Source organism: Saccoglossus kowalevskii, chromosome 4 (genome assembly GCF_978046115.1).
Source record: "Saccoglossus kowalevskii chromosome 4, keSacKowa6.1, whole genome shotgun sequence".
In the NCBI taxonomy this organism is placed as follows: Eukaryota; Metazoa; Hemichordata; class Enteropneusta; family Harrimaniidae; genus Saccoglossus; species Saccoglossus kowalevskii.
Genome location: NC_140644.1, coordinates 15,760,989 through 15,773,195, shown reverse-complemented (window position 1 = coordinate 15,773,195; position 12,207 = coordinate 15,760,989). Strand labels below are relative to the sequence as shown.

Below are 12,207 nucleotides of genomic sequence, written 5' to 3'. Positions count from 1 at the left end.
TGTATAGTGTTACCTATTTTGTGCACCAGTGTTTGAAAAGATGGTTTGGCCAAGCTCAGCCACAGTGTACCCCTTTTCTGTTTACCAACTTAGGGACATTGTCAGTTCTGATGACCAAATATGGCAGACGTTTCTGACTAACAAAGGGTGGTGTCACTTTTTATGACCAAATATGGGGTCATTACTAATTACCAATGTCATTTCAAACTACAGGGTTGTGTCAATTCTGATTACTGAAAGAATGGTTGTCTTTTCTGATTACCAAATAGCGGGTGGCATTTATGACCTAAACTAAGTGTACAATTATGTAGAAGTTTATTAAGCCATAAGAAAAAATTATTACGAAATCAAAAAAAGATTTTCATAATTTTTTTTTTTTAGTGTGATCCATATACAAATCTGTATTTAGAAAGCTAGTTTTGTTGGCTGCCCTACCATCTAAACTTTGAATTTTATATTTTGACAGCGCACTTCAATTAATTCAGTAATGTAACTATCCCCAACAGTAAGATTGTGATTGCATTTCTGTAATTGTGTGCCAATTTGTAAGATAATGCCATTAAATGTGAGAAGTTTAACCTATTAGGTTTATATTCATTTGATTATAGTCAGAAATAAATCAGTTTTTTCACTCCTAGACCCGACTTTCAATGGTCTAAAACACATAAAAAATATTTGGAAGATTAACTCAAAATATTTCTACATGTACATCCTATACAAATTGTTAGTTGTACCATGCATGTTAATTCTAGGTATCAAACTGCCGTTTTCATCACTCTCAAACTACCTAATTTTCAAGGACGTAAACGGTATAAATAGTGCAACAGGAGTGTTCTATGCCTAACAAAGCAAGCAAGGTTGCTATATAAAGTACATGAGACGTGGATCACTGTTAACTCATCTCAGCAGTGGTACTGAAGGTGTCTGGAATGAGTAAGCTTACTCTGCTGACTCGTTGGACCCATTATTTGTTTCATATTGTTATGCATGTCAAGTAATAAGGATATCATTTTTGACAAGTCATAAGTGATCTATACAAGATTCATATTTGGGAATGCTGTCTCGAATATTTTGCTTGATGAAGTTGTATTTATTATCTGTTCATGTCTTCCCAACAACTTTTTGAAAGGTCTTTATTGGTCTATTGATAAAGTAATTTTAAAACCTGTCTGAAAATACACGTGCTACGACATTGCCCTTTTAAATGTACTATCGCCCATCTTCAAAACTCTGGCAACCATACTTGTTTTATTTGTAAGAATCAACACGAAACGTATACAATAAAGCAATATTTCGGATTTTATTTATGGCAAGTCATTCGTATGTATTCATAAGTTTGTCACATTTAATCTGAACTTGTCATCGTGATAATTTTGTGCAAACAAATTTACGTATTACATGACATGGATAAGTTTCCTGTGCGGAGTGATTTCTTTGAGTTGCAAAATGTGGAGGCGACAAAGAAATTGTAGCAACGCTACAAAAAGTTAATGGACTTGCATTTTTGTGCTTGAAATTTTGCAACATGTAACGCAAAAAGACACAAGCTCGAGAATGGTCAAGTTCTTCAGCTATCGTCTCTGGCTAAAATATTTACATAATTGGCTGGATTTACACGGGACCTCACCGCTGAATGAGCATAGAGCTGGGCCACCAATTGTTCAACTAAAGCAAATTTACCCTCTATAGAGGGACTGTGACTGACTGAAGGTATTCTGCAGACCCGATGTTATATGGAAGTATTTTGTGACATTTAGAATATTCTGTGCTGTTTACGCCATTGAAAAAGTGTCATGAGTACAGAAAACACCTGTTTGCCTCATAAGATGGGCATTATAATACAAGTAAAATTATTTCTGAAGACCTAATATGTATATGGGAGTATTTTCATGTAGGTTTTAGAATTGTACAAATGAAATCTTTTTTTTCTGAATATTTATGCTGTTTTCGCCTTTGTTGTTGAAAGGGAGAAATTTTTAGAGTAAAGAAAACAAGTGTTTGCTACTTAAACAGCTTAAAACATGTGTGGTACAAATAAAATTATTTCTGAAGACTCAATGAATTAGAAAGTGTTTTGTGATAGGTTTTAGAATTGTACGTTTACTGGTTAGTTATCAGAATATTGTATGCTGTTTATGCTCTCATCGTTGAAAAGAAGAAAGTATGAGTGAGAAAACCAAAGAAAACTAGGTATCTCGTTCTTACGAACTAGTATATCTTGTTATTACGAACTATTTTCTCAACATTATGACGAATTAGTATCTCGTTAATAAGAGTCAATCTAATTGTCCATAGATTCTTATACTGAATCCATAAAATTCCGTAATTTTTGTTTAAAGAACATGTTTATTTACAAAAACAAATTACAGAATCTGAAAAATATAAATATACAGTATAAAATAGGTGAATACATAAATGCTGAATTGAATGTCTATGCAGTATTATAGCGCCCTCACCTCCCTGAATAGCGCCAGTGAATCACTCCAAACCGACAGAAAGTAATCAGCTCACCAACTTGATATTGCCCCATTCCCTGCAACACTGGGTTGTAGATGTGATTGTAGGCCTAATTAGAGATTTGATGCCTGACAAGTTTTCTGATTCCACGCAGTTGTTATAGCAGTGCGACTTGTGGTTTTTAGAGAAAGCGTAAATTACTTTCGCACCACGTAAACAGTTGTATCTCTGAATGATGCAACCATGAGTCTTACCCAAAATGCACGCGTTATCACAATAAAGTTATAACTGACTTTATATGGCACAGTATGGATACGGTTTGAAATATGAATCATTTCGTTTTCAAAATGAACACTACAGCAGTAGCTGTTTTATCAGATTTAATCGACAGTAAAACAATCTTGGCACTATTTTGTAACTAATAAAAAACGAGGACTGTGGAAATGCTTTTACTCATCGCGAAATAACTTTACCATTTGGGTTGTTGTGGCGACGCTGTAATCTGTTCCACGACGTTTTTTTTTATTGTTCAAAAATTTTTCGTCGCCCTTGAAACAACATCTCGCACCACTCTTGTCTTGTATTTCTCCCAGTTTCTCGCTCTTCTGATTTCTTGGAGAGCGGCCTCTGGTGACGGGAAGTCGTTTTCCTGCATGGAAATAATGTAGACCTGTGTCAGTCTTCAAATCAAATGCATTTGTGTCGTTAAACCCCCATGTTAAAGAGTGGTGGTCGTCGCGCCTCGTCCTGTTCGATGTGGGACTCATAGCGACTTATGCAACGCGTAAAGCAATTTACTAACTTCCAAATGACGAACACCGACACATAAATGAATGCAGTTGTAGTTTTGAACTACAATGCTTACAACTACGTACGAGTACTACCGGTAGTACGTCATAATTTTTTTTGACGTCACAGTAGGGCAACGCTGCTAGAGAGCATGGCTTATTAGAAAGGTGTTTTCGCGCACATGTCTCGCGTTTATACCAATAATAAGTTCCTTGGTCTTTTAAAAATAAAGTTCTGGAGTTTTCTGATTTATTTTCATAGAAGATTCTTGAGGTGATCGAGATATGGTTAGTTCAGCAATACTTACCCCTAAACGTGTTTATTGATTGTGCTTGGCAAAAAAACATTTCCCCGTGATTACTTTTTCCTTCACGAAACACGTCACTATAAATTTATATTTGTTGCGCTACTCACCATGATACTGAGTGACTGCATCACTTTAGATGAGGCTTCGTTCAGGAAGAGTTTCTTGGAAACCAGTATACACTCGGCGCCCTCACTGATCAAACTTAGATTACTTGTTGATTTCACAGATTCCAGTCCCTGCAGCCGTAAAAAGAAACGGTCAAGTTTATTTTGATGAACGACCGATCAGTTCCACGAACAATGTAAGACATAATAGAAGAAAACTTGACATTGTGAGCTTCATCACTTGTTTTAAAGGGCGGCAGTCGTCGCGCTGCGCATGTGCGACATTTATGTTGATAAACATTGATTTTCCCAAAATCAAATGCGCTCTTGTAATTGCAATCACAAGTATGAGGTTTGATCTGGGCGCGACTTGCACTAATTACCGCCGGTGACTCCTTCGGTACCTTCCAATCACCTAAACAATACCTAATTAAAGCTCGGCAACGTCTCCGTTTGTACTCGTTTATCTGCGCAGTCGCCATTTTTGTTTATATGAGACCCATATATCTCGCGCATGAGTGGCGCGACGACTATCGCCCTTTAAATACACCTTCTTGAGTAGCTCTATAGTATTGCAATTACCACATTACATGCATAAGGTAATGGAATTATTTACTTACGAACACGGCTCCTGGTGTCATGGTTGCTATCTGTGCAAATACCGTGCGTACTCGATTTGGGTGTACGAGTAACTGCTTTTGTTTCTGTATATGAGAATACAATAATCGTAGTTGAATATTTATTTTTTGAATACAAATGTTCCCGAGTGAATTTTCTGAAAAATATTTTAGAAACGCAACCAATACAGATTTTTTTTTTACCGATCCATCTTCTTTGTCCTGTAAATTCTTGGCAGCCACTTGTAGCCTCTTCCATGTCCTCTTAATTCCATCGCTTGGAAATTTGACTGAAACACACAATTATTTTGGTTATTTACGAACTGCATAGTTTAAAATTTTCTCATAAATGACGCCCTCCAGTGACAAAGCAACTCTATGACGAAAAATGGCGCAGATGGATACTATACAATGTTGTTAAAAGTGACAATTGAGTGTGGCTGTCTAGTGGTGTCATTTACAATGTAGTAAATTATCAAGACTTAATTGTTTTAATGACAGACGACCACACAACTTCGACGCTGTAAACGGACTTTGCTCAACCAGAGGTACATTACTTGGGGTTTGCAACTCGCATAGTACTGTATGGTGACATCATGTCAAGATCCCATTCAAGTCTCTTCTCGTAGATAGCGAGACTGAGGCTACGACCTTCTGACATGACGCATATCAATGTTCAAGGTTTGTAATGAAAAAAATAAACTTTTCTTGTCACTATCATAGTGAAAAATGTAATACATCGAAAATGTACAGAAAATATAGTTCTCGTAATCCGTTATATCGTGGGCAGCTATTTTGATCCACCTGGACATCCCAGTATCCTAGTTACCTCGGGCATGCGCATTCGCATTTTTTCTGAGTTGGAACGCTTATGCGAGAGCGAGATTGTGACGGGATCTTGGTATCATGTCACCGTAGTTACAAACCCCAAGTAATGTACCTCTGGTTCAACTCATTTACGTCACAAATTACTTTGTCGCGAGAGGGCGCTACTTGAAAATGTATTTCATACACCTCTCTTAGAAGTGTTCTTCACTTGTGCTGGATTACTACATTAACCCTTGATCGCCAAAGTCAACTTCTGTTACATTTCCCCAAATATATTTTGTTAAAAAAAATAACTAAAATATATAAACTATATAAAAATGTTGAAATCATGGACCCTCACTTTGATGGCAAAACTTACGGCAAGGGTGAACCCCGGCGTTAATACATTGTAATTTAACATTGACAATGTAATAGCGTTGTAAAGCAATACAGTGTTTTACATCAGCACGACATTGGGGTTCATCTAAACATTCCCACGGATATTCGAATCAAAAGTTAATTATTTCATCGAAACATTTCCACTAAGTTGTCCGAGCAAACCTCTGACGCAAATCATTTTGGACACGATGTAGATCAGCGTGACATGGCGTGACGTGGATCACAAAACACATGACATCAACCACCCACGTTACCAACATACCTTTCTTTTCCACTGATGGACCAGAATCTTCTAGTTCGGGACTTTTTTCCGAAACACTCTTTTTTAATATCGAACTTTTCTTGCCCATCATAATTTCTAATGTACTCTAGAACGACAATACATAAACATTATTATTATTATTATTATTATTATTATTATTATTATTATTATTATTATTATTATTATTATTATTATTATTCAAGGGTAATAAGAGATGGGCAATGTGTATTGGGGATAATATGGCAAATTAAATAACTTAAAAATGTAGTAAAACAAATTCAGAACTACAATTTACAAGTTCATTAATAGCAAAGTGAAGCAAAAGTTGGGATATTCGAACAATGGCGTTGCATCTTCCCCATGGCCAAATTAATGATTACGTCATATATACAAACAGTAAACATGTATGTATGGCCACACAAATAACATCACAATACTATTGAATTAACTATTCTATGTTTTATAACAACCAATTATTTTCTACAGCAACGTCAATCACTAAGCACGTCAGGCATCACATACAGCCATGAACAAATGTTTCAAATCGGAGACAAAACATTGAAAGCGCCATCATGCGATCACAGAACAAGTTATTTACAATCATTTTCTGTCGACGAGCCAGTTCATATTCGTTTAACAATGGGTTAACAAACACTGATGTCTGAGCAGCATGTGGAGAGAAAAAAAGTATATTGCAGTTATGAACAGAGAAATACACGTATTCATTTATTCAAAAACAATGGACGTAAAAATAAATCCCTTGAGAAGCGCCCTCAACAGTTGACAGCTCCGGATCACTCATGGCGCAATCTTAAGAAGTGGGCTTGGAACAATGTGATAAAGTCACCTTTGGTACTGTCGCCCTGTTCACGTGACGCGTTTCTTCTCTGTGGTCATGTGACAGATGTGTCGGCGTAACAGCCAATCTGGAAGTAGGACGCCGTCTGTATGACGTTGTTATGAACTGCGATAGGTCACGTGGTGTGATCACAGAAACTGTTGAATGACAGGAAATGTAGATGTTACAACTGTAATGGATAGATTCACTAAGCCTTACGTAATGTAAATAATGACGACATATCCGGTTTCACCATGATGTACTAAGTGTTAACATAGATGTAAAAAAAGAAGGAGCACTGACGGAAAATAAGCCTATTAAATTCAATTGTTTATTGGTAAGATAAGCCCCTAATCCCTTTGTGCTCCTGGTCTTTGAACTCGATGATAGTTGCCGTTTGTTTAAGCAAGTATACTGACCGTAATATTCAAATTACACAGAAACAATTTTCCGATGAAATATTAAATCAATTGCGCAGATCATAAATAAGGTCGTTACTCATGCGAACCTCCATGGTGTTAGTATGGTCTATGGTTTCGCACACTGAACAGAGTGCCATGACTACTACCGGTAGTTATATTTTAGTCGATCTTATAATGAACTATACTATCATTGAGCCCGGCATAAGGACTGGAAGTGGAATGGGGCAATTTAGATGTTCGACGCCGTTTGTAATTCGTATATGACGTTAACGTACTGAAACTTGAAACAGTGGTAATGTGTTACGTGATTTGCAGTCCATTTTTATGGAAGTTATATATAGTATAACGTGTACAGACCCATAACTTGTATTGATGGGCGTGGTAGCACAGGCCTCCTAATATAGTTAATTTTATTTTCAAATTATTTGAAATGAATGACGTGCTTACTGATTCAAAACTGATGCATCCATGCCCTATATTGTTCAGTTTGATATTAGTGAACCTGAAGCTGAAGAGAATATGAAATGGCGAACCCGTAGAAATGAATCGGATATACATATCAGTTTACAATCACATGCGACCCCTCTTTCGAATCCCCAATATACACAACCGATGTTTTTGGGGAACTTGAAGAAGTCAATTTTAAAACTCCATCTGCTAAAGATAGAGTGGTGATTTCAAAGATGGTTTTACATGAGGGCATTAAAACGTATTGAAAAGCTCTGGGTCAAAATAGGGGTAATTTACTTCACGTTAGAGGGTCATTTCAATGTCTTGTATGTGTACCCCTAGCTCTACGATAAATAATTTCAGTCTGCTGCTTCAAACATACATAACCATTCACATTCACGCAGAACCTGCCTGAATTCGACTGAGTTTTGAACATTATATGGACATGAAAAAAACACACAACCAACATGAAGAGAGTCGTACATGTGTAATGACAATATTATTAAAAAACATCGTGCAAAATTAAATTTAGAGATATATGATAGAACTAGAATTGCATTGTTTCTCAACAAGCACACGTTAATCTACTAATATCACGTGACTAGCTTCTGAGCGTTAGCTTGTAAGATAATATACGGATGTTTGATGTTACTTGAATTGCATAAAATATCACACACTGTATATACTAATATTCTAACCTTAAGAACAGTGTGAAACGATAGCGCCAACACACGACTTTAAGCAGCATTACAAAGAATCGCACTTACGACATCTTGGCATTTTTGCTTCTCTTCTTTTCTGCATTTCGATTAGAGGAAAATTTGATTCAGCGCGGCCACCGGAACTCGGCCGTCTCCTCGCTTTCAGCTCGTGGATTTTTGCAACCACTTTACACCGCCCCTATGTATATAAGAAGTGATATTGTGAGACACATCGTGTGATGAGAATGTATCGAGTTGCGTTATTGAGATGTGATTTGTGCCACGGCTGAATTTGTGCGTCAACCTAGTTGTGAGATATAATAAAAAACCTTTGAATCAATAACAAGTTATTATACGACACTTGTGACTGGAACATTATTTGTGCATATTCAGTTCTAGCTACAACCCAACTCAAGGGCTAGCAGACAGAACTAGAAGGCACTGTGGGTGGACACCTTCGATTATAACCCATCTGAGAATCGCATCTACGATATTTGGAACACCCCCCCCCCAAGAGTGACTACTCACGGCCTTCACTATGATGATATAGTTTGCAGTCCTCGTGTCTTCCACTATCACTGAATCTTGTCTGTAAATTAAAAAAAATGTAAGTAAAGTAAGTTACTATCAAGGCCTACTTCAGCTGAATAACACGAATACATTTCCAAATATTAAAACATGCATTCAATGAGAATTCTAGACTGTAATGCAGGACTGACTAGCGTTATGATTAATACCATGATAAGGTATAGTGTGATTTCACAAGTGACAATAATATTATGGTTAAAGCGGGGGAGGGGTCGTCAGATGGCCATAGCGTGTAATTGTTTACAAACAAGCGTCTACCCTTGAGCCTTTGCGTTTTTAGCGTGTGTTGCTGTCGTCGCCTGGGACTCGATTCCCGCGCGTGCGCAGATGACGACCCTCCCGCTTTAAAATGAACGAATAAAACAACATAAAATGTGAAATTGGGGTCTCGGCAAAATATCTATTTTATTATGGTACGTCATCGTTGTCATAGCACTGAATTAGTGTTATTGTCACAATATGTCAATTGTTGTAAGCCTTATTTATAGGTACTAAGTACTAAGAAATTAATCTTTTTTTTCTGGTGAACGCACTTACTTGAAATACTGATATATAAATCCTTGTCTGTTTTCTCTCAGTTTCTCGACAGGCCAGTTTCTAAACATATCCAGCCTTTTACAGAAGTCAATGTGGTCTTCTCGCTTCCGTTCTAGTGGTACGCGAATAATCCTGTTAAAATCCTGACAAAGATAAATTGAGTACCGTGAAGGGAGTATCATAGAATCTATACGTTTTGCCAGATCTCCGAAACCGCTGGTACAATAACCGCCTAGTTACGGTGGTCGGTTTAGCTGATTAGACATGCAAATTTATTCATACGTACTACGTACTGTACGCACAAAATACGCAATCGACGCCTTTATGTTGGTGTTTTTATTTGTTTTCTCAATGGGAAATACGAATATTGCTTTATAAGGTATAAAGTACCTACCTCTGCATGAATAACTAACAGTTCTACGTCATCTTTGCAGACAATGCTGGCCGTGCGCGTGCAATTATTCATAAAAGCGATTTCCTGGAAACACACGAAAAGAAAAGGAAAGAAAATTAAAAAAATATATACAAAAACATCATCTGACGTGTACTGACGTTTACTACGTATTTATTTTGTTTGTATATGAAGCAGAGGTATTTAAAATATTGTACAATTTCCAGGCTACATTTTCGGAAAATGTTTCCAATCGCGTAAAACATCAATTTTCACTCAACCCAAAAACAATAACAGTCAGTGAATAGTATTATAGTTTCTGAACGGATATACATTTTTAGCGATATTTTGTAAAATTAGTATCTACATTTGCATTTTTGGTGGTGAAAAAGATGTAATATAGACTGAATCTGAAATAGGTACCAGGAGGCGTTAACCGTATATTACGATTACCAACTGTGCCACCAATTTGAACATACTGTAAGGCATTTGTAGTAGTTGTGGACTTACACCAAACTGGTCTCCTCCTGTAATTTCTCTCACTGTTCTGACCATACTACGTCCTGTCCTGGAGTCAACTTCCTGTACATTCACCAAGCATGTGCCAGATAGTATGATGTAGAACGCGAAAGGTCGATGGCCTTGTTTTAGAACAATTCGACGTGCTTCGTACCTGGAAAGGTAAGCATGGAACGAAAACTGAGGACGTGGTTGAGAAATCGATATATTTCTTAGCTTAATAAAAAAACAATAATTATCAGGTGGAATTCCCTGAAATGCAAAACTCACCTTTGATACACCATGCACTTAATTAGATCTAACTGCGTATCTAGAGGATACTCTTGAAAAGTTTTGTTGTGGCGAAGCAGCGCCATCACCTGTATAGAAGAGAAGATTTTATAAAACACCGTTTCTATAAGTTGCGCCATCTAGCGGCGAAGAGCTTTTTCTTGTTTATGGGTACTAGTATGCGGGCGAATTCTTTATGGCAAGATGGTGCGGACGGAAGTCTTTCAGGACTCATACCACTAATTGAATTTCCATAGACGACAATGTTAACATATGACGAGATTGCTATATGAAAATGATGAAGAAAGTTGAAAACATGGCTCAAAAATGGGAATTCAACGTGCCAGTAATCAACCATATGAAAAAACTAACATGTTGGCCAGCTCAAACTCTTGCAAATCTCAGGTAAACAAGACACACCTACTGTATTTGGATTGCACCAAGAGAAATCACTGGAAAAACACCAAGATTAGAACATCCAAATACACACAGAATAAACCCACAGGTACACAGCCGCTAAGTTGTAAACAAAAGACCACATGTTGGTCTCACCTTTGACCCAGGTGATTACGCCCTCATTATCGTTGAACAGAGACGATAAGGACGATATTTTGGATTGTTTCAGTTTCAATACCCCGGTCATTTATGAAAATCTAAGACATAGAACTCACCACTTGGATTTCTTCTTTTGATCTATGGGCTGGCTGCGTCAATAAGATGTTCTTAAGCTTCTCGCTACCACGCGTCTACTTAAAAAAAAGATACTTAGAAAAGAATGACGAGAATGTAACGCTCAAGTTCAATATCGCCGATATACATAACTGTTGTTCCAGCTGTTATGTTGTATTTAGTCAGTTAGAAAAAATAGAATAAATATAAGATCTGTAAAATATTAAAATAATAAAATAATAAAATAAAATAAAATAAAATAAAATAAAATAAAATAAAATAAAATAAAATAAAATAAAATAAAATAAAATAAAATAAAATAAAATAAAATAAAATAAAATAAAATAAAATAAAATAAAATAAAATAAAATAATTTGGTTTTGTTGACCTGTTTTGCTCTACTGTACATACTTCGTCCTTAGAATGACAGACTTAATAATATTAGCGTTTGAAATGAACACAGGGAATTGAGTTGATTGGGGAGAATCAATATTTATGTTGACAGATACGTAAAACGTATCATTGTATTCACTATCATCATTGTAGGAGATTGTCGATGATAAACTCTGGAGGGTAGATTTGGAATACAAACCGCACAGAAAAAAATTAGATAAAAATACAGAAATACAGAAGCGACTCGCAGCTTGAGTTTTTCTACCACCCCGGTGTATCTCATTGTCACCCCTAATGTACTTTGATAGCGAATATTTCCGTTTGACTCACCACTCTGAACTTCTTGAATAAATTAATATCGAAGGCAAGACTGTCTTTCATATCAGCCTCTAGATTCAACTGCATTTCGATCAGCGACCATTGTTTCGATTCTCCTTCCTTCACGTAACTGTTGAGGGCGATCAACACAATGTATTATATGTTCAGCTCGAAAATAAGGAATAAAGAAAAAATACACATCTCAGTTTCCATGGAAACGGTCGATATGCAATCATAATTATTTACTTCGAAAAATGCCAGCTACAAACGTATGTGAGTGTAGTGCGCGGGATTCGATGATACCCCTTTGAAACAACTTTTGATGAGTTGAATGTAAAATATAGAAAAAGAATATATTCTCTAGATTGA

At 36.5% G+C, this 12,207-nt stretch overlaps 1 protein-coding gene across 1 annotated transcript in view; it reads right to left on the bottom strand.

Moving 5' to 3' along the window:
• Positions 1–2,820: 2,820 nt before the first annotated feature.
• The window catches only part of LOC102805548 (uncharacterized), a 30,225-nt gene continuing 20,838 nt past the window's right edge, over positions 2,821–12,207 (bottom strand). The window contains exons 4-18 of the mRNA XM_085498263.1: positions 11,851–11,968; positions 11,130–11,204; positions 10,459–10,547; positions 10,180–10,342; positions 9,673–9,756; positions 9,279–9,421; positions 8,682–8,742; positions 8,220–8,352; positions 6,590–6,738; positions 6,341–6,403; positions 5,743–5,848; positions 4,479–4,564; positions 4,278–4,361; positions 3,661–3,789; positions 2,821–3,106 (exon numbers count right to left, since the gene is read on the bottom strand). Coding sequence (XP_085354389.1) covers positions 2,987–3,106; positions 3,661–3,789; positions 4,278–4,361; positions 4,479–4,564; positions 5,743–5,848; positions 6,341–6,403; positions 6,590–6,738; positions 8,220–8,352; positions 8,682–8,742; positions 9,279–9,421; positions 9,673–9,756; positions 10,180–10,342; positions 10,459–10,547; positions 11,130–11,204; positions 11,851–11,968 — 1,603 coding nt within the window. The 3' untranslated portion in view covers positions 2,821–2,986. The remainder of the gene's footprint in view (positions 3,107–3,660; positions 3,790–4,277; positions 4,362–4,478; positions 4,565–5,742; positions 5,849–6,340; positions 6,404–6,589; positions 6,739–8,219; positions 8,353–8,681; positions 8,743–9,278; positions 9,422–9,672; positions 9,757–10,179; positions 10,343–10,458; positions 10,548–11,129; positions 11,205–11,850; positions 11,969–12,207) is intronic.